At 45.8% G+C, this 21882-nt stretch overlaps 1 protein-coding gene across 3 annotated transcripts in view; it reads left to right on the plus strand.

Annotated features, from left to right (window-relative positions):
- The window catches only part of LOC125725662 (collagen alpha-6(IV) chain-like), an 85927-nt gene that overhangs the window by 61225 nt on the left and 2820 nt on the right, over window positions 1-21882 (plus strand). For 2 of the 3 annotated variants that reach the window (XM_049002530.1, XM_049002529.1), the window contains 21 exons: window positions 1629-1682; window positions 3182-3253; window positions 3353-3460; window positions 3718-3939; window positions 5482-5643; window positions 7842-8012; window positions 8184-8327; window positions 8443-8565; window positions 9529-9710; window positions 9854-9917; window positions 10327-10401; window positions 11114-11221; window positions 11493-11600; window positions 11704-11775; window positions 11903-12022; window positions 12115-12231; window positions 12363-12524; window positions 14347-14445; window positions 14681-14821; window positions 15726-15842; window positions 16234-16425. In XM_049002530.1, coding sequence (XP_048858487.1) covers window positions 1629-1682; window positions 3182-3253; window positions 3353-3460; window positions 3718-3939; window positions 5482-5643; window positions 7842-8012; window positions 8184-8327; window positions 8443-8565; window positions 9529-9710; window positions 9854-9917; window positions 10327-10401; window positions 11114-11221; window positions 11493-11600; window positions 11704-11775; window positions 11903-12022; window positions 12115-12231; window positions 12363-12524; window positions 14347-14445; window positions 14681-14821; window positions 15726-15842; window positions 16234-16425 — 2613 coding nt within the window. The remainder of the gene's footprint in view (window positions 1-1628; window positions 1683-3181; window positions 3254-3352; window positions 3461-3717; window positions 3940-5481; window positions 5644-7841; window positions 8013-8183; window positions 8328-8442; window positions 8566-9528; window positions 9711-9853; window positions 9918-10326; window positions 10402-11113; window positions 11222-11492; window positions 11601-11703; window positions 11776-11902; window positions 12023-12114; window positions 12232-12362; window positions 12525-14346; window positions 14446-14680; window positions 14822-15725; window positions 15843-16233; window positions 16426-21882) is intronic. The other variant, XM_049002531.1, reaches the window with a different exon arrangement.

Below are 21882 nucleotides of genomic sequence, written 5' to 3' on the forward strand. Positions count from 1 at the left end.
GGTGACTGGGTGCAAGCTTTAAAAAAAAAAACAAAAGTCTTACTCTAATACTTGTAATTTTAAATGGCGGTAGTTTCAGCCAATAACTTGGTTATTAATGAAAATTGCAATTTACTGTTAACCCTCTTGAGTCGACGGCATCGTCCTCGATGTTGTGTATCTTTCTTGTGTATTTTAGTTCATAACTCACTGAAATCTTATTGTAGAAACATGGGGGGAAAAAAAACGCTGACTAAATCCGTAATCTGTCTTCTTTTAAAAACGTCAATTGTCGTAAGTATTAAAGTTTTAAAAATTAGGTGAAATTGGCAAAAAGTAAACCATGTCAACTTACTTTGTTTTACCTGCTACGTGTAGTACCGCTCTCAGCTGAAGATCGCTATTCGCATTATAAATAGCTGCATTATCGTGTATTCAGATCGCATTTGCATGGTAATTTGATGAACAACACAGCGGTGAAACTCGATCTAGATACATCCTCATCAGCACCATAAAAGGGGGGGGGTGTGGCCAGGTGTGAATGGCTCATGCATACACATGAGAGCTCCTACATATTCAGTGAAAGGAGGCAGAAATAGTGACATGAGTTAGGTTTTTATTATTTATTTATCAAACTGAATGTTCCAACTAGACCATTTAGTCATCTTCATGTAGCCAAGACTTAATTACCATGAATTAAGTTTATAATATTGAATGAAATGTGTGACCATGCCCCATTCATTTACATTTAGAGCATTTGGCAGACGCCCTTAGCCAGAGCGACTTACATAAGTGCTTTATGACTCTGCAATGAATTTTTCCAATACTAGCGGACCCAACCTAAAGACCCAAGCGAAAGTCAGTCAGCGAAAGTGTGTTCCCTACCCCTAGACCCCAGAGGGTTCATGTCCTGGATTTTACCGATGTTCTAGATTGTTCCAGTTTACTATTAGTTGCCTAGATTTTCTTCATCTGCTTCAGGGACTAACCGATCAAAAGGAATGTTTTTCATTTCTTCATTTCTTACCTCTAGAACCAAATCTACTATTGTGTCTTTGAAGTACCACGATGATTCACATTAGAGAGGAGTGTGGGACTTTAGCCATGAGTGTGTTTCTGCGTGGAAATATCTCAGGTCACTTAGGCTCCAAAAAAACTTTTAGGAGGAAGGAGGGCTGCCTAAATTATTGCAGCTGAAACTGAATGAATTTTAATTAGCTGTTCCATAGACGTAAGAGAGTAGTAAGGAGAGATTACGCAGTATAAGGACTCTCTCCCCCCCCCTCGCCCCCCGCTGAAGTCATGTCTAATTTCCCGCCTCCTGAATGGTTTGCTAAAGCTCTTTAGTTGTTTTCACCCTCGCTGTAGCACAAGGTGGCAGGAAGATCACTGTCTGCCAGCTCTCACCCGTCTCTCACCTCTGTCTCCTCCCAGAGATTGACCCCCTTTGCTCTCTCTCCTGCGGCAGTGCACTTGCTTTGGCATAAAACTGTGCGCACTAATTCAGCCTTGTGGTGTGTCGATCATGAGTACCAGTTGCTCTGAGCTTGTGCGTAATGGCTGCTCTGACAATATCATGTTTGAGTGGATGTCTGCCTGCCTCGCTTGCTCTCAGTCACTCTTGCCCTTCATGCATGCTGTCTGACCAGGTGACTGTTGCTGTGGGCTGGCTGGGGTTAGTGCGGCCGCTTACACTGAGGGAGGTGAGATGCCAATAGCTAAGATGTTCTTCAGCACCCAACACCAAAAGCAATCCAAGCCTTGAGGGCTGAAATTGGTCATTTACCAAACTGTCTCTGTGGCTTAAGGCTGATTTATACTTCTGCATAGAATCGACACCATTGGTATGGTGTAGCCAGGTACCCTACATCATATCCTGATCCCCACCTCCCTAAAAATGTAACTACAGGCATCAGGCTACGGCAAAGGGTACACAGCTACTAACCTCGTAGATTTACAAAGTAGTATAAATCAGCCTTTAACATAATTAGATGCTAATGAAGCCAATAACAAGACTAATGCTTGTAGCAGTAGGTCCCGGACAGGTGTTCCTGCAAGTAGTTTTTATTCTGTATGCACAACTATAGAGCTTTCATAGCACAGATCACTTTCAGTAGGTTGATGTGCAGTAAAATTAGAGCACCAGGGGTCGGTTGCACAAGACATTTAAGGTTTACTTTCTCCTTAGCTGAGGGATTTATTTAAGGGTGTTGCACAGAATCCCTTACAAGTTTTAGTTAAGGAAAAATCATAAGGGATTTACTGCATTGACAGACATTTTACAGCAGTAAAATTGTATAGTTTCCATGGAATTGTTTGTTTGCCCTCCAAAGTTATCAGTGTGTCGGTTAGGAAAATCGATTGATCGTCATTAATCGTATTCATTGGGTACTCCCAGTCACAGGACACTCTTTTCAGGATGCATTCATTTTCTTCATTTATCGGCATAAACTCAGCCATGTTGCGGTTAAGATAGTCAGAGATACAGAGGTGCCTTAAATTTTTCTCCTTATTTTGGTGGTTAAGGTCTTTTATGTAACCATTAAGGGAACTTTAAAGGATTCCTTAATTATAAGACAAAGATAAGGGGAAAAACTTAAATACTTAAGTGAACATTTTAAGGAAACCTTAAAGAGAAGACTTAAGGGTGTTTTCTGCAGCCGACTATTTTAAGGAAACTTAAATTGAACTTTAAGGAAAATCTTAGGATGTTTTGTGCAACCAGCCCCAGAATCTTAATACAGTTAAACTCTGTCACAAAATGGGGGTGTTCGAGAAGGCAGGATTTCTCACTTAGCTGAGTTAACTAACACTAGAAGTCATGATTGTCCAGTAATAAGGAACATTCCTATTGGACAATCATAAGTTCTAGCTTAAGTTAACCCAACTAACTGAGAAATCCTGCTTCGTGGAAGCCCCACCTTGTGTTGTAATTCGTGGTAGTAGTATTGCATGAAAATGACAGGGTCTATTAGAGATAAGCTGTGTGGTGGGAAATAACTATTCCTTCAGATTACCTAGGAAGTATGTGGGACATCTGGTAAACTAATTATTTCTATGCATGTGGTCTGATTCAGTCTGTTTGAATAGCACAAATGGAAATGAATCATTATAGCCATGCAATAAATACATAATTGCTGGAATCCAGCAGATGTGACCTGGAGGTTCTGAGCGCTGAAACCTGTTGAATTCCTGTTGTCAGGAATGCCGCTACCCTGCCTGATCTCAGGCGAGGATGGTGACCCAGGACCTCCTGGATTTCCCGGGAATTCAGGTAACACCCAGCACAAACCTCCTTACCTATCTGAAGATTTATTATGTGTATCATAAAATAAGACTCGTTCATCACCAAATGCGTCCCATTTCCTCCCAGGTCAGAAAGGTCAGCCTGGTTTCCCCGGGGTGATGGGCCAACCAGGGTTTGATGGTTCGAAGGGTGAGAGAGGAGACCAAGGCTTTGGAGGTCAGCCTGGACCGAAAGGTATGAAATGCCTCAGTGGGTTAAGATGGTATGCCTGTGATCAGAAGGTCGTCGGTTCAAGTCCCAGGGTCAGCAGTGATTTCAGTGATGGACCTTTGAGCAAGGCCGTCAGTTTCTCCAGGGATTGGTTGTATCTGCTTTCACAAAAATAGTGTTGCTTTGGATCTGCTAACTAAATAAATGATTTAAAGCCTAATGGAAGAATAGTCCAGACTTGTATAAAGGAGGGCATGTTTCCATCCTGTTTTATTGGTTAGGTTTCCCAGGGCCCAGGGGAGATGCAGGGGCCAGAGGACAGCCAGGTGAAAATGGCCGTCCCGGGACCCAAGGGAAAGCTGGTCTGCCGGGCTTCAGGGGGGACAAGGGACTGCCCGGGGAAACCATGGGAGCCTCTCCTGGAGGCCGAGGCCTGCCTGGACTTCCAGGAGAATTAGGAGTCAAGGGACAGCCTGGCATCCCTGGCCTACCTGGAGGAATTGGTGAGTTTTCTCTCAAGGACATTTTTTGCTTCTGACACAGGATTATTCTTTCACTGATTGTGTAAAATTGTTAAGTCCCTGCTTAATGCAGGTATCAAATCTAGTAGAGCATCACCTTAATGCTGGTTCATACTTCTCTACAGACTCACTATCTACTCTGCATGTGCGTTCACAAAAACATTCATAGTTCTCCAGTAAAGGTGACGTAATTGCATCTAATTTCCCTAATAGCTAGTATTCAGCTTCAATTCTGGACAGATGATCTCACATTGTCTTCAAGCACCCTCTTGCTGCAGCAAAGCAGCCCCAAACCATGACATTTATACCCCATGCTTAACAGCTGGTATGAGGTTCTTTTGCTCAAAATCTGTCTTTGGTTTATACTAAACGTCCTTTGTTATCAATTCCAAATAATTCAACTTTAGATTGATCTGTCCAAAGCACATTGTTCCAAAAGTCCAGGTCTTTGTCTAGGTGGTCTCTGGTCTCTTCAGTTTTGCACTGATTTTTTATTTTTTTTTGACAACAAGGGTTTCCTCCTTGCACACCTCCTATGTAAATCAAACTACTTGTGCAGTCTCTTTCTGATGGTAGATGCATGTATCTGCACATCAACTGTGGCAAAAGCTTCCTATATGTCCCATGATGACATTTTAGGGTTTTTGGAGACTTCTGTCAGCATCTTGCCATCTGCTCTGGGGCTGAACTTGCTAGGACAGCCTGCCCTGGCCATGCTGGCAATTGTTTTAAATGTTCTTCACTTGTAAATTATTTTCCAGACAGTGGATTGGCTGATTTCAAACTCTCTTGAGATCTTTTTATATCCTTCCCAGACTCATATGCATCTACAATCTTCTTTCTGATGGCCTCAGAGATCTATTTGGATCTTACCATAGTGATACCACTCACTTCAACAATCAAGAGCAAACCAAACTAAATGTCTGTGGTTTAAATAAGACTCCAAAAAAAGCTCTAATCAAGAAAAAATGTTCTAATCATTTTCACCTGATGTGGTGCAACAGAATCTAATTCTAGGCATTTTAAATAGTAATGTATGGGAAGGTGTACTAACTTTTTCCTGAGTGGAAATTGGCATTATAGTTAATTTCGTCTGTTAAATAAGTGAATTTATTTCTTGTTTTTGCATAGGTGGTACAATTACCTCACCTTTATCTACAGATATGAAAGGTGAAAGAAGATTTGATATTGATATGTCAATATCTCGTAATAAAGAACTAAATATTTAATGGGGGGTCGTACATTTTTCACATGACTGTAGATATTTAAAGTGGACGCTAGCGAATCAGTCATGCAAAGTGTGTCCAGAGCTGCACATACACAGCTGCATGGACACAAATTTAGAGTGCAGCAGGCGTTCAGCCGTGGAGATGCACAATAACGTCAAGCGCATCATAAATGTTCAAGCAGACACGTCCGCTAGAACACATGCAGGGAAGTATGGACCAACCTTTACTCCTCAACAGGATCATGGCCTCCTGACAGCTGCTGCCGCCACTATATCCTACTTTCCACATTCCTCAGGTTTCGATGGGCGTGTGGGACTTCCTGGACCCAAAGGGCAACGAGGTGCCGATGGAGCCATTGGAAGCGCAGGCTTACGTGGCCCCCCAGGAGAAGGCACCTCGAAGGGGATAGTAGGACCTCCTGGACCAGTGGGAATCAGGGGTAATCAAGGACCTCCAGGTCAGGAAACTTACCTCCAGTCTCCTTCCGTCCTCTTTAGCATGTTGTATAATCATCTATGAGTGTGATGATAACATGGCTAAAGGCAGAACTGGGTGCCATGTTAGAAATGAGTGCTCAAAGCAAAATTTATCAATATATTTCAAGCTAAGGGATACTAGGCTTAGATTTACATTGATGTGAAATTTTATATTGGCATTGTAATTGTGAGTAATAATGTCCATCTTTTTGTCACACTATATTCTTGGTGTTCTTGGCCACTGCGTAGGCTGTGAAGGTGAGAAGCCACGTCCCACCTGCTTTTTGTGCTGATGTAGCTCTTTGGGCTTCTGCGCACACAAATGAGCATGTAGAGCTGCCTGGTCCATCTCAGGAAGACCATGAGTACAGGCACCATGTTCTGTAGATTCTGGGACAAGAAGGTCAAGGCTAAATTCAATGTGTCATAGACCAGGAGTTAAGATCCCGTAGTTCTTATTCAATTGAATGTTCATGTATGTGTATGTGTATGTATATATATATATATGTATGTGTGTGCGTGTGTGTGTGTGTGTGTGTGTGTGTGTGTGTGTGTGTGTGTGTGTGTGGGGATTGTACAGATCATGTTCTTGATTTTCCCTGGTGTTCAACACATGTGCAGTATGGAACCCCCCTTCCTTAAATAGGGACTTGTCTCATTTACAAATGATGCATACACATATTCATTTTTTCATGTAAATTCATTCTCACAATGAATTTTTGAAGTGAAAATCAATTTCTCTGCATTTTTTGAAATCAAAACATAAATCTTTTTTGTACTCTATTCTAAATTTTGGACATCCCAGTAAATGCTGCTGGATCACTACTGAAAGAGTGGAAGCTACAGCGTGCCTTCCCTGAAGATCGATCAACCAGATTTACCAAAACAGTCACATGTGATATGCTCAACTAACCGAATTTAATAAGCATAAAGATACGCCATATTTATACCAATTACTAACTTTTGGCTATCACAATACGCATCTCGTTAATATTTCAGCCATACTACTAATTTGCTTATCGAATTGTGGGTGAAAATAATGTCCGAAAACTGTGGAAAAGCCGGCGTCCATTATCTAAAGCCCTACAATAACATACAGTTTGTTGTTGTCAAAATAGAATTAACTGAAATTAAATGGTCTATTTGATTTTCTGGAGAAAAATTAATCGTTTAGATTAATCGACCAATCCGTAAAATAGTTGATAGATTAATCCACAGAAAAATAGTCATTATATGCTGGCAGCCCTAAATGTCCATCATTTGTAATTCAGGCAAATCTGATTATTTCAGATTCAACTTCAGTATTTCATCAAGTCTCTGCGTGTATCCCGCTCCACCTGTCAAATTCTGTGTGTGTGTGTGTGTGTGTGTGTGTGTGTGTGTGTGTGTGTGTGTGTGTGTGTGTGTGTGCACGCGCGCACGTTTGTGCTTGAGTGCATGCAAGTGGGTGCATATGTGTATGCCCTTGCTTGTGACACAGACAGAATACATGTGTTTTTGAATATGCACGGATATGTGTGTTGGAAAGCGGAGCGTCTGTGTATATGGGGTATTTTGAACAGGCAGCACTGTGTGTGAAGGTGCTGAGATGCACTGGCCTTAACAATAGTGACTACACTAATGTGCAGAGACACTAGTGGTCAGGTGGGGTAGTACTCACAGCCTGGGCCTCATTGTCAGCACACCTTTATATATGCTTCTGTGTCCAACCCAACCCACCATGTTAAACAAACCAGCCAAGCAAACTGCTACTGCCAGATAACCTCTTGAAGCTAAACTGGTGATTTCAATGCTGGTGACTCCTGCTGTATTATATAGGAACGCTGCTTCCATAAAGCTACTTATTAATATTTTTATAGCACGATCGGTGTATTTTCAAAACTGCTTGTCCATGTCGGGGTCATGTTTTTGTAAATCAGTCCGCTTTCATTTTACATATGCTAAACATGCTTAATTAGAATTATTTTCATTATATTCCCATGCTTCTGCTTTTTAAAGAAGGCTCAATAATGTCTACCTTTAGTTTATAAATAGGTAGAAGTGTTTGAAATGTATTTTTCATTATTTGTTCTGTACATGATCCAATACTTTGTGTAAGAACTTAATCTGTTACTGCACTTTGTCATCATGCTATGAATGTTATTCCCCCTTCAGTCACCTTGTTTACCTCCCTGTCCAGGAATGCTGGGGTTAAAGGGGTCCACCGGTGATGCAGGACCACCAGGTCCGGGTGGAATAAAGGGCCAGCCAGGATTTCCAGGAGAGGCCGGCCTGCCTGGGCTCAGGGGTCCCCCTGGTCCTCCGGGTCCTGAATCAAGAAGCGGCTTCCCTGGATCTCCAGGAAAAAAAGGTAAGAGGTCTCCTTCACCTTATTCTCAGCTGATTGGCTGATCGATGGGTTCTCTGTGTATAATTAGCTGCACCCTTAAATACTCTGGCATGTATGAATGAGGACATCTGACCATATAATTGGTCTTTTGAATCTAACCAGAGCTGATGGACTTGTTCCTTATCATTGCAGGTGAAAAGGGGTCTCCTGGTATGCAGGGATTCTCAGGAATGCCAGGACATCCAGGCCAACCTGGTCTGCCAGGAATCAAGGGCAGCCCTGGTTTCCCTGGAAGGGATGGGAATCCAGGAAGTTATGGAAGACAAGGAAGTAAAGGTGCTGTACAGCTCTGCTTACACAAAAGTTAATGCAGGAAAATGTCACATGTCACTTGCCTACCAAAGATGGCTCTGTTGCAAATGTGTCAGCTGCCTTCTGTGTTTTCTTTCAGGTAATCGAGGGGAACCTGGTCGACAGGGACCAGCGTCTTCGCCGCCTCTATATTTGCCCCTAATACTTGGTGAAAATGGCGACGTCGGCCTGCCAGGAGGCCCAGGATTCCCTGGGCCCAGAGGTAAGCACCTGAGCCGCTGATGTCAGTTCTCCAGCTCAGATCTCTCAGCCCTCTGCTTGAATGGACGGTGAACTATTCATTCTGTCAACTTTCTTTTTCTCAACTAAATTCGAAAACTTTTTACAGGGGTGTTTTGATATTATGTTTGTCAGTTTCTTAAATCAAGAATGGCAACTTGCCGAGGTTCAGATCCAGAAAATACAAATCCAGACCAAGGTTTTGTTCAACGAACCAGTTGAACACTCTGTCCCTGTAACTCTTTATACCCTGATTGGTTGAAAAAAAAAAAAAAAAACAACTATCTGTTTGTCTATTCAGGGAGCGTAACCCAGAGGCTATGGACACAGGGTGGGGGACAACCTGGAATAGAGTGCCAGCCCATCGCAGGGCATGCTCACACATCATTCACTGACACATGCACACCTGTGGGCAGTTTGGTAACTCCAGTTAACCTCAACATGTTTTTGGACTCGGGGGGGACCCAGAGTACCCGGAGGAACCCTATTGATGACACAGGGAGAACATGCAAACTCCACACATGGAGCCATGACAGAGACTCGACCCTGGTCCTAGAGGTTTGAGGCAACAGTGCTAACAACAACAAATTTATTTTTATATAGCGCATTATCACAACATTACATTGTCTCAAAGCGCTTTACAGCATCCTCACCCAAAGCCCCCAGTGAGTAAGCCATAGGTGACAGTGGCAAGGAAAAACTCCCTAGAAGGAAGAAACCTTGGGAGGGACCAGACTCAAAGGGGGAGCCCATCCTCCAGGGGCCGGCAGGGATAGTCAACCACTGAGGCACCATGCTGCTCCCTGAAACAACAAAAAATGTACTTTCTGGATTTGAACTTTCCTTCACTGGCATCTTTCGAATGCAGCTGCCAAACTGTAGCGTATTGGACTGCAATAAATTTTGTGGCTAAATCTGATGCACTTTATTGGAACTCTCTGTTCAGGTGACAAAGGATTCCCAGGTCAGCCAGGCCGTCAGGGTCTGCCAGGTATTCCTGGATTTCCTGGACAGGAGAGGGGTCCCCCTGGTGTCCCTGGACTCCCAGGATCTCCATCCTTTGTAGGCTCTCCTGGACCTAAGGGGTTTCCTGGAATCATGGGCTTCCTCGGCATGCCAGGGCCAAGGGTAAGCACTGAGACACAGGCTTTGAGTTAATGTTGGAGATTAAAATAGGACTTTGCAGCCACTGATGTAAACATAGGGCACAGCTGATTGTACAGTAAGGCTTTTACTGAGCTGCAAAATCTCTCTTGCTGGTTGTCACACAGGGCGATGATGGCTTTCCTGGACCATCTGGCTTTCCTGGAGAACCTGGGTTATCTGGTCCAAAAGGTGAGCCCAGTTATCATTATAAACTGATTTTGAAAATGGCTTCTATGCCACTTGATGAGTGGTGTTTTTTGTAGTTTGCTGTGCACAGTTCTTATCCTGGCACGCTTCTGGGCACATGATTTGGTGTCTAAATTGGCCATAGTGTGTGTTTCTGTGTCAATCTGTGTGCTCTGTCAGTCTGCCCTGTGCTTTCTGGGATATACTTCAGACTCACCGTGATCCTGTACTAGATAAGCAGCTAATGGATGGATTGATGGAAGGAAGGAAGAAGGAAAGGATGGATGGAAGGAAGGATGATGGATTGGTAGAAGGATTGAAAGAAAGATGATAGAAGGAAAGATGGATCGATGACCAGGCACAAATTTAAAAGGCATTCCCTTTAAGAACTTCAGCTTTTCTGTTTTCATAGGTGAGAGGGGAGATTCCTACAGCTCCCCTGGAGCCCCTGGCATTAAAGGGCTGCCTGGTGACCCAGGATACCCAGGTACATATACAGCATTCCTTTGATCACCAGTACATCTGTTTTATAAGGGTGTCCCAAATGTTTAATCCTTATGTACACTGGGACTTTCGGAAAACACTATTACATACCTCAGGTCTTTAGTGAGCCGGTGCGCATATATTTTATATTTGTACATTGCTTCAAAGTAAGTTCTTGAAAAAAGGAAATTTTCTTCCAGCGATCCGGAAATTGCTTTAGCAAGCTGAAACTTTAATTCTAAGAAAAAACATTGCTTGGAAATGTTAATGTTTATGAAACTCGACTGTAACTTTGTCAGGCCACCATGATATTCTGCTATGCATCAAGCTGTAGACACAGAGCTGCCGCTACAGAATGCATTTCCGTATATATGGCCAACTAACGTAAAATTTGGTTGTTATACTATTATCTAAGTAAAAAAACAATTGAACTGTCTTCATCTTTGAATGCCTATGCTTCTGGATAAGTTTTTACAGTAGTAAGTCAAATGAACCAAAACAAGTACAGCTACTAAGGTGCTTTTCAGAAGTGTCACATGGCCACTTAACGGTGAATTTTGTGAACTATATCCAGTACCTCATATTGGGCTCTTGTCCATTTTTACTCTGCTGTAGAGAGTAACAGCCTCGCACTGCCACGCTGTGGATTAATTTCTTGAGGTATTTGTGGTATTTCCTCCATATCCTGTTGTGAGTCTTTGTTATGTGTCTTGCAGGGAACCAAGGTGCTGCGGGTTTAGCAGGAGAAGATGGCTACCCTGGGACCTCTGGCTTCAGCGGACAGAAGGGTGTCCCAGGAGATCCAGGCCAGCCAGGGCCGTCGGGTACGTGGTTAGGCACCGGTGCTATGAGGCATTGGTGTCTTTAGTCTGAACAGATTGTTCTGATGGGTTGGTGTATATGCATAGTTGTTTTGAGCTACTTGGAGTTTCACCTGCCTTTTTTGTTCCATAATGTCTGTTTTGCTAGATGTATGCAAGTACATTTATATTCTATTTTTTCTAGTCATGTGCGCACGAAAGGCAATGTTTGAGAGTGATACGTTCCGTTTCATCACTGATGATGCTTTGTTCTTCCGACTTGAATGACCTGCAGGAGCCCCAGGGTTTCCTGGTAGTCAGGGTCTCCCAGGTCCTCAGGGGCGTCCAGGGCTAGGAGGTGCTGCTGGCTTTCTGGGAGCTTCAGGAACACAGGGCCAGAAAGGTCTGGACTGCCACTTTAAATGTTGAATTATATAGGAAAAACGTTCTTAATGCATTAAATAAAGTCTATGGCTAAAAATTTATATATTCTTTCCCTTGGATAGGATTGCCTGGACCTCCTGGACTTGATGGTCTAAATGGACTTGGGGGGGCAAAGGGACCCACAGGAACCCCAGGTGAGTGACTGCCCCTCCCCTCATTTGTAAGGCTACTGGGATTCAGGATTAACTATGTCTGTATATGTGTAGTGATCTGCTACAGTTAAATGAAATTCAAATCCACCTTCCTGCCTCACTGAGTTAGGTCTGGACCTCGAGGGCCGGCCAGGCTCCCAGGGTTTTCCTGGCCAGAAGGGGGATAGAGGTTCTCCTGGGTTTGGAGCACCAGGCCTGCCAGGAGAGCAAGGTCTCAAAGGAGAGCCAGGTAAATGGTGGAGGATGGAATGGCTGAAATTACTCACATGAATTGCTCATTTCTCATGTTTTTGAATTATAACTGGATCTCGTCTTTCTCAGGTGTTCCTGGTGAGCCTGGACCTCCTGGTCGCCTTGGTCTACCAGGGACCACACCGTTCTCCAGCATCCCAGGCCTTCCCGGAAGCACAGGCTTGCCAGGATTAGATGGGGAACCAGGTGCATGACATTTACTATTTCCCTTATCCTCCTGAGAATGAAAAGTTGAAGTAACCCTTTTTTAAAATTTAGCCTTTCCTCCTTCAGCTTCTTTCCCTCCCATCCATAAAGAGGCTCTTTCCTCTTTCCAGGTTTCCGCGGTCCCCCTGGCCCACCAGGCCCTCCAGGTTCAGGTACAGCACAAGGTGACAGGGGAGATCCAGGATTCCCCGGCTTTCCTGGAGTACCGGGTCCCCGCGGTGATCCCGGCCCTAATGGATCTCCAGGGCTGTACGGTGGTCAGGGACTCAAGGGTGAGAAGTGATAATGTACCAACAGCATGTACCAACAGCATTCAAAATAGCCAGGGTCATTTCCATCTTAAAAAAACCCACTCTAAATCCCTCAGACACTTGCAACTACCGACCAGTATCGCTTCTTTCCTTCCTTTCAAAAATCCTCGAACGTACAGTCTACAACCAGCTTTCTCTCTATCTCTCTCAGAACAACCTCCAGGATTCTAATCAGTCTGGCTTTAAAGCAGCTCACTCTACAGAGACTGTCCTCTTAGCAGTCACTCAGAAGCTACATGCTGCCAGATCAGCCAAACTGTCATCTGTCCTCATCCTTCATAACCTATCAGCAGCATTTGACACGGTCAACCACAAAACTCTCATATCCATCCTTAGGAGTCTTGGCATTGGTGGCTTGGCCTGGTGCTGGCTGGCTTCCTATGTAGAAGGCCGAACATACCAAGTGACATGGAATGGATCCACATCTACTCCATGTTCTTTCCACCGGTGTTCCTCAGGGCTCGGCTCTTGGCCCTTTCCTATTCTCCCTCTATACTAAATCTCTTGGCGAAGTTATATCCTCACATGGCTTCTCCTACCACTGCTATGCCGATGGCACTCAATTCATCCTCTCCTTCCCTCCCTCAGACACTCATGTCTCCACTAAGATCTCTGCATGCTTGGCAGACATCTCATCTTGGATGACCACTCACCAGCTAAAACTCAACACTAGTAAAACTGAGCTGCTTTACATCCCGGCTGACTCATCCCCCCTCCAGGACCTTGCGATCTCTTTTGACGAACTCCCTGATCCGTCCTTCGGTTTCTGCTAGAAACCTTGGAATTACCATAGATGATCGGTTGTCATTTTCCTCACATATCGCCAGTCTTCCTCGCTCTTGTCGGTTTCTCCTGTTTAACATCAGGAGGATACGTCCATTTCTTTCCACTCAGGCTACCCAGATTCTCGTCCAGTCCCTAGTCATCTCACGCCTTGACTACTGCAACTCGATTCTAGAGGGTTTACCACTGAGCGCCATCCGTCCCCTCCAACTGATTCAGAATGCAGCTGCTCGTCTTGTTTTCAACCTTCCCAAGTTCTCCCACACCACTCCTTTGCTGCGCTCCCTCCACTGGCTTCCTGTAGCTGCCCACATCAGATTCAAAACACTGATGCTCACATACAAAGCCAAAAATTCTCTGGCACCATCCTACCTAAAGGACCTCATCACACCCCGCACTGCACCACGATCTCTCTGATCCTCCAGCACTGCTTGACTGGTCCCACCTCCCCTCAAGACACAAGGAAGACACACATCTCGGCTCTTCTCTGTCCTGGCACCTAATTGGTGGAATGAACTCCCCCTAGATGTCCGAACAGCTGAATCCTTGAATGTCTTCAAGCAACGACTCAAAACATTCCTTTTTCAGAAATACCTGACGTAGTACTTCTATATTCTTACTCAGCTCTTTTTCTGGTGCGTGTTTAAATAAAAAAAATTAAACATTTCTGCACTTTCTCAACGGAGTTTTCAGACAGATGGTATTCATAGCCTGGGTCCTTATTGAGCTAGCATCGGAAATTCATCGCAGAGTCTCAAAGCACTTATGTAAGTCGCTCTGGCTAAGGGCGTCTGCCAAATACTGTAAATGTAAATGTAAACAAACTTATTATTGCTTGGCAGGGTGCAGGATTGTGGGTTTTTTTAGGTTAACTTGTATCATCTATGTGGAAATGCACACCTTGGTCTTAGAGGAATGAGAATTTCACCACTTTCTAACCATTTAATCAGTTTTCATGTTTTTATTGGGTTTCAAGCTACTCTGATTCTGTGTGCCTTAGGTGAGAGAGGAAACCGTGGGCTCAGTGGCCTCCCAGGACCAGAGGGCTACCCTGGAGACCCCGGCTACTTTGGGGCCAAAGGACAAAAAGGGCAGAAGGGTGAGATGCAGTGGCACATGCACTGTAAGGGAGAAAAAAAGTGTCAGTTTGTACCTTTGAGGGTACAATTATTTGTCACTGAGGCCTCAAGGGTCTGCCGACTGTACCCTAGCTGTAGGTAAATGTACCATTTAAGGTACAGAAATGAACTTTTTGCCCACTTGTATCTCTCTTGGGGGACTAAACTCCACCAAGGCTGTGGCCTTTTTACTGAAGACTGCTTTCCCCTCCACAGGTCGCCCCGGCCCGAAGGGCCCCCCTGGGATGCCTCCTCCTCCTAACATCCATATCGACCTGCCCAAAGGCCCGCCGGGCCCCCCAGGTGAAAGAGGGCAGATGGGCCATCCTGGACAACCAGGCCTACCAGGTCCAGCAGGTGAGATGAACTTTCTGGCCATCGCAGCTTTTACATTTCCTTATGGTGGTTTGTGGTGAAAAATAAGTAATTCCCAAAACTGCAATGGAAACAGAATTTGCTAGTGAATAGGCGTATAGGACATAACATATAATACAGTGGTGCCTGCAGTTCACGAACACAATCCTTTCTAGGAAAGTGGTCGCGAACCAATTTGTATGCAAACTAAGGCAATTTTTCCCATCATAAAGCATTGAAATCCGATTAATTTGTTCACTTGTTGTTTATTTAGCGTGTGTAAATCTTCCACCGTGTGCATCGCGCAGTTCAGCGTCTGACAACCTTGTGTTTCCCATCTGTGTATTTGGGTTTGGTATTCATTGGGTGCCTGTTGTGGTCCTTCTACTTACGATTTTACGTGGGGCATGCTGGGACATGCTGGGAATGCTGGGGGCCAGTGCTACACTAGTACAAAGAAGGAATCCGCCGACCAATATTTTATACGTGAACAAATGCATTTTTTTCACAAAATTTTTGGTTGAAAACCAAATTATTCGTAGGCCACAGCGTTCGTGAACCGCAGGCACCACTATAGTTAGTTGTTCTAGAGCTACTAAGTGTTGGAAAGCCTGCTCCATGTTTAAGGATGAGACATGGATCTTAATCTCACAGGATGATAAATGGCAAGTATTATCCACAATTTAACCTTGTCGACATAGAAAATTTGATTATAATTTGTGCGAAACTTTAATGAATACCTAGCTTCTGTTCTGAATTCATCACTGCCATTCATCACCAAACTGTTACATTCAGACAGATGATCTTATTCTTGTCAACCTGGCAATGTTCAAAGCACATTTTTAATGACTAAAATTTGGTGAGTACTGTGTAGTGACAGTTACTAAGTGGCCTATCATGCACACAGGCCTGAAAGGCAGAAGCGGCCTCCAAGGCAAGCCGGGGGCCAGTGGGCCCGAAGGCTCACCAGGACCCAGGGGAGACCTTGGCATACCTGGATTTCCGGGACAGACTGGGGACCAAGGTAAGGAGCCAGAACCGGACTCTGTAACACAGGCAGTACCTTCTCCCTCATTTGGTACCTTCTCCATCATTGGGTTATGCTGTATATAACAAGCACTAAGAACCATCAGACCGGACATACCTTTGATGTCACTGTGTGTCTGTGAATTTTTCCCCGAACTTCTGCCAGCCTTTTAATCCCCCCAAGAGACGGAAAGTTCAGGTCCAAAAAGTACAAATTCAGACCAAGGTTTTGTTTTAACAAACCATTGAGTACTTTGTGATTGTGACTCTTTACACTTAACTGGTTAGTTAAAACAAAACCTTGGTCTGGATTTGTACTTTCTGGACCTGAACTTTCCACCTCTGATGCCTCGCCCCTTTGCTGTACCAACCTCTGCTCTCTCTTTCAGGTTCCCCTGGCAAACAGGGCCTCCCTGGCCCACCTGGCATCTCGGCACGCAGCAGCAATGTCGGCTACACGCTGGTGAAGCACAGCCAGAACAGCCAGGTGCCGCCATGCCCCCAGGGCATGAGCCGGCTGTGGGAGGGCTATAGCCTGCTCTATGTGGAGGGCCAGGAGAAGGCCCACAACCAGGACCTCGGTTAGTATGCTGAGCATGTCACCGTAGTATAGGGGGCCAGGAGAAGGCCCACAACCAGGACCTTGGTTAGTATGCTGAGCACGTCGCCGTGGCATAGGGGGCCAGGAGAAGGCCCACAGACAGGACCTCGGTTAGTATGCTGAGCATGTCGCCGTAGCATAGGGGCCAGGAGAAGGCCCACAGACAGGACCTCGGTTAGTATGCTGAGCATGTCGCCGTAGTATAGGGGGCCAGGAGAAGGCCCACAGACAGGACCTCGGTTAGTATGCTGAGCATGTCGCCGTAGTATAGGGGGCCAGGAGAAGGCCCACAGACAGGACCTCGGTTAGTATGCTGAGCATGTCGCCATAGCATAGGGGGCCAGGAGAAGGTCCGCAGACAGGACCTCGGTTAGTATGCTGAGCACGTCGCCATAGCATAGGGGGCCAGGAGAAGGCCCACAACCAGGACCTCGGTTAGTATGCTGAGCATGTCGCCGTAGTATAGGGGGCCAGGAGAAGGCCCACAACCAGGACCTCGGTTAGTATGCTGAGCATGTCGCCGTAGTATAGGGGGCCAGGAGAAGGCCCACAACCAGGACCTCGGTTAGTATGCTGAGCATGTCGCCATAGCATAGGGGGCCAGGAGAAGGCCCACAGACAGGACCTCGGTTAGTATGCTGAGCATGTCGCCGCAGCATAGGGGGCCAGGAGAAGGCCCACAGACAGGACCTCGGTTAGTATGCTGAGCATGTCGCCATAGCATAGGGGGCCAGGAGAAGGCCCACAGACAGGACCTCAGTTAGTATGCTGAGCACGTCGCCGTAGCATAGGGGGCCAGGAGAAGGCCCACAGACAGGACCTCGGTTAGTATGCTGAGCACGTCGCCGTAGTATAGGGGGCCAGGAGAAGGCCCACAACCAGGACCTCGGTTAGTATGCTGAGCACGTCGCCGTAGCATAGGGGGCCAGGAGAAGGCCCACAACCAGGACCTCGGTTAGTATGCTGAGCATGTCGCCATAGCATAGGGGGCCAGGAGAAGGCCCACAGACAGGACCTCGGTTAGTATGCTGAGCATGTCGCCATAGCATAGGGGGCCAGGAGAAGGCCCACAGACAGGACCTCGGTTAGTATGCTGAGCACGTCACCGTGGCATAGGGGGCCAGGAGAAGGCCCACAGACAGGACCTCGGTTAGTATGCTGAGCACGTCGCCGTAGCATAGGGGGCCAGGAGAAGGCCCACAGACAGGACCTCGGTTAGTATGCTGAGCACGTCGCCGTGGCATAGGGGGCCAGGAGAAGGCCCACAGACAGGACCTCGGTTAGTATGCTGAGCATGTCGCCGTAGCATAGGGGGCCAGGAGAAGGCCCACAGACAGGACCTCGGTTAGTATGCTGAGCACGTCGCCGTGGCATAGGGGGCCAGGAGAAGGCCCACAGACAGGACCTCGATTAGTATGCTGAGCATGTCGCCATAGCATAGTGGGCCAGGAGAAGGCCCACAGACAGGACCTCGGTTAGTATGCTGAGCATGTCGCCGTAGCATAGGGGGCCAGGAGAAGGCCCACAACCAGGACCTCGGTTAGTATGCTGAGCATGTCGCCGTAGTATAGGGGGCCAGGAGAAGGCCCACAACCAGGACCTCGGTTAGTATGCTGAGCATGTCGCCATAGCATAGTGGGCCAGGAGAAGGCCCACAGACAGGACCTCGGTTAGTATGCTGAGCATGTCGCCGTAGTATAGGGGGCCAGGAGAAGGCCCACAACCAGGACCTCGGTTAGTATGCTGAGCATGTCGCCATGGCATAGGGGGCCAGGAGAAGGCCCACAGACAGGACCTCGGTTAGTATGCTGAGCACGTCGCCGTGGCATAGGGGGCCAGGAGAAGGCCCACAGACAGGACCTCGGTTAGTATGCTGAGCATGTCGCCGTAGCATAGGGGGCCAGGAGAAGGCCCACAGACAGGACCTCGGTTAGTATGCTGAGCACGTCGCCGTGGCATAGGGGGCCAGGAGAAGGCCCACAGACAGGACCTCGGTTAGTATGCTGAGCATGTCGCCGTAGCATAGGGGGCCAGGAGAAGGCCCACAGACAGGACCTCGGTTAGTATGCTGAGCACGTCGCCGTGGCATAGGGGGCCAGGAGAAGGCCCACAGACAGGACCTCGGTTAGTATGCTGAGCATGTCGCCGTAGCATAGGGGGCCAGGAGAAGGCCCACAGACAGGACCTCGGTTAGTATGCTGAGCACGTCGCCGTGGCATAGGGGGCCAGGAGAAGGCCCACAGACAGGACCTCGGTTAGTATGCTGAGCATGTCGCCGTAGCATAGGGGGCCAGGAGAAGGCCCACAGACAGGACCTCGGCTAGTATGCTGAGCACGTCGCCGTGGCATAGGGGGCCAGGAGAAGGCCCACAGACAGGACCTCGGTTAATATGCTGAGCATGTCGCCATAGCATAGGGGGCCAGGAGAAGGCCCACAGACAGGACCTCGGTTAGTATGCTGAGCACGTCGCCGTGGCATAGGGGGCCAGGAGAAGGCCCACAGACAGGACCTCGGTTAGTATGCTGAGCATGTCGCCGTAGCATAGGGGGCCAGGAGAAGGCCCACAACCAGGACCTCGGTTAGTATGCTGAGCATGTCGCCGTAGTATAGGGGGCCAGGAGAAGGCCCACAACCAGGACCTCGGTTAGTATGCTGAGCATGTCGCCATAGCATAGGGGGCCAGGAGAAGGCCCACAGACAGGACCTCGGTTAGTATGCTGAGCATGTCGCCGTAGTATAGGGGGCCAGGAGAAGGCCCACAGACAGGACCTCGGTTAGTATGCTGAGCATGTCATAATCGCATGGAAGACATTCCCATCAACCACTCATCTAGAACATAAGAACTATACAAACGAGAGGAGGCCATTCGGCCCATCAAGCTCGCTTGGGGAGAACTAAACTAATAGCTCAGAGTCGTTAAAATCTTATCTAGCTCTGATTTAAAGGAACCCAAGGATTCAGCTTGCACTACATTATCAGGAAGGCTATTCCATACTCTGACTACATGCTGTGTAAAGAAGTGCTTCCTTAAATCCAGCTTGAAATGTTCTCCCGCTAATTTCCACCTATGGCCACGAGTTCGTGTATTTAAACTAATGCTGAAGTAACTATTTGGTTGAACAGCATCCAAACCTGTTAGAATCTTATATACCTGGATCATGTCCCCCCTCAGTCTCCTTTGCTTGAGACTGAACAGATTTAGCTCAAGTAACCGTTCCTCGTATGACATTCCTCTAAGACCAGGAATCATTTTTGTGGCCCTACGCTGCACCTTTTCTAAGGCCACAATGTCCTTTTTAAGATATGGTGACCAAACCTGCACACAATATTCTAGGTGAGGTCTCACCAAGGAATTGTATAATCTTAGCATTACCTCCCTTGACTTAAACTCCACACACCTGGAGATATACCCCAACATCCTATTGGCCTTTTTTATTGCTTCCCCACACTGGCGAGAATGGGACATGGAAGCATCAACATACACACCAAGGTCTTTCTCATGATCAGCTACCTTTATTTCAGTGACACCCATGAAATACCTGTACTTTATATTTCTGCTCCCTAGATGGAGTACCTTACATTTATCGACGTTAAATTTCATCTGCCAGGTATCGGCCCAGTCACTAATTAAATCAAGATCCCGCTGTAGCTGCTGAGCCGCTAATTCAGTATCTGCTACACCACCCACCTTGGTGTCATCTGCAAATTTCACCAGTTTACTGTATATATTGGTATCTATATCATTTATGTAAATTAGGAACAATAGTGGTCCTAAAATCGAACCCTGCGGTACCCCACTATGAACGCAAGCCCACTGTGACATTGTGCCTCTTATAACTACTCGCCGTTTCCTATCTGTTAACCAGTTATCAATCCAGGTCGCTACGGTACCTAAAATACCTGTTGCTTTGTGGGGAACAACATCAAAAGCCTTTTGGAAATCTAAGTAGATGACATCATAGGCCTTCTTTTCATCAACTTCCTGAGTAGCTTCCTCAAAAAACTCCAACAGATTTGTTAAACAGGATCTACCTCTCCTAAATTCATGCTGGCTATCCCGCAAAATGTTATTGGAGTCCAGGTAATCTACCATTTTCTCTTTGATTATAGCCTCCATAACTTTACCAGTTATACAATTTAGACTGATTGGCCTATAGTTAGACAAATTACTTCTATCCCCTTTTTTGAAAATAGGCGTTATGAAGGCGTGCTTCCAATCAGAAGGTACCACACCTTCAGATAAGGATTTTTGAAACAGTAAAGTTAAGGGTCGGCAAATAATATCCCTCATCTCTTTTAACACTATAGGTAAGATGCCATCAGGGCCCTGTGATTTATTTATTTTGAGCTTAGCTAGGCTTTGCAAAACATCTGCTTCAGTTATATATATATATATTAGCTATAGACAATGCTGGATAGGTAATAACTGGTAAATTACTAAGGTCCTCAACAGTGAATACCCGTGCAAAACTATCATTGAACTCATTTACTATATCAATGTCGTTTACTATTATAAGACCCTTACTATCCTGCAGATTAGTAATTTCAGGTTTTAGAGCTCTTTTAGAGTTAAAATACTGGAAGAAACTTTTAACGTCATCCTTAGCTTCCAATGCAACTATCATTTCGACATTTCTTTTAGCTCGTCTAATATTTTTTAACTCAGCCTGTAGACTTAGATATTCCTGCTTAATTCTGTCATCGTCAGTTATTTTCCATTGCTGGAACAAAGCCATTTTCCTCCTTACTTTATGCTTTATTTCCCTAGTAAACCACCTAGGTTGCAATTTCCTAGATTTATTCTTGCTGGAAACAGGTATGAAGTCCTCTTGCACTTGCAATAATGTGCTTTTAAAAAATTCCCAGGCCTCTTCAACAGTTTTGTTATTTAACTCCATCCAGTTCACAGTTTCTAGTTTTAGTCTCATACACCATACACTTAAAGTCAGCCTTCCTAACATTATATATTTTTGATTTGGACTTAGCTCTTCGAACACTAAACTTGACCATGTTATGATCGCTACTGTCAAGTGGTTCTAAAACGTCTAATTTACCAATCCTGTCCTGGTTATTAGAGAGAACAAGATCAAGAATGGCATCTCCCCTGGTAGGGGTGTTAACAAACTGAGTAAAAAAACAATCCTGTACTAATTCCACCATCTCCAGTTCATTTTCTGAAGAGCCAGTGACAATGTCCCACTGCATTCCTGGTAGATTAAAATCACCCATAACTACCACATCATTTTTATTGCTCATAGTCCTAATATCACTGTATAACAATCTGCTTTCCTCAGCAGCTATATTAGGTGTTCTGTAACAAACACCGACAATTAGGCTATTTGAGTTTTTAGCATCTAATTTTACCCATATTGCTTCCGTAGTTTTATTTATATCAGTAAGTTCCCTTGCCTGCAAGTTTTCCTTTACATATACTGC

The sequence above is a fragment of the Brienomyrus brachyistius genome, unplaced genomic scaffold (assembly GCF_023856365.1).
Source record: "Brienomyrus brachyistius isolate T26 unplaced genomic scaffold, BBRACH_0.4 scaffold69, whole genome shotgun sequence".
Lineage (NCBI taxonomy): Eukaryota > Metazoa > Chordata > Actinopteri > Osteoglossiformes > Mormyridae > Brienomyrus > Brienomyrus brachyistius.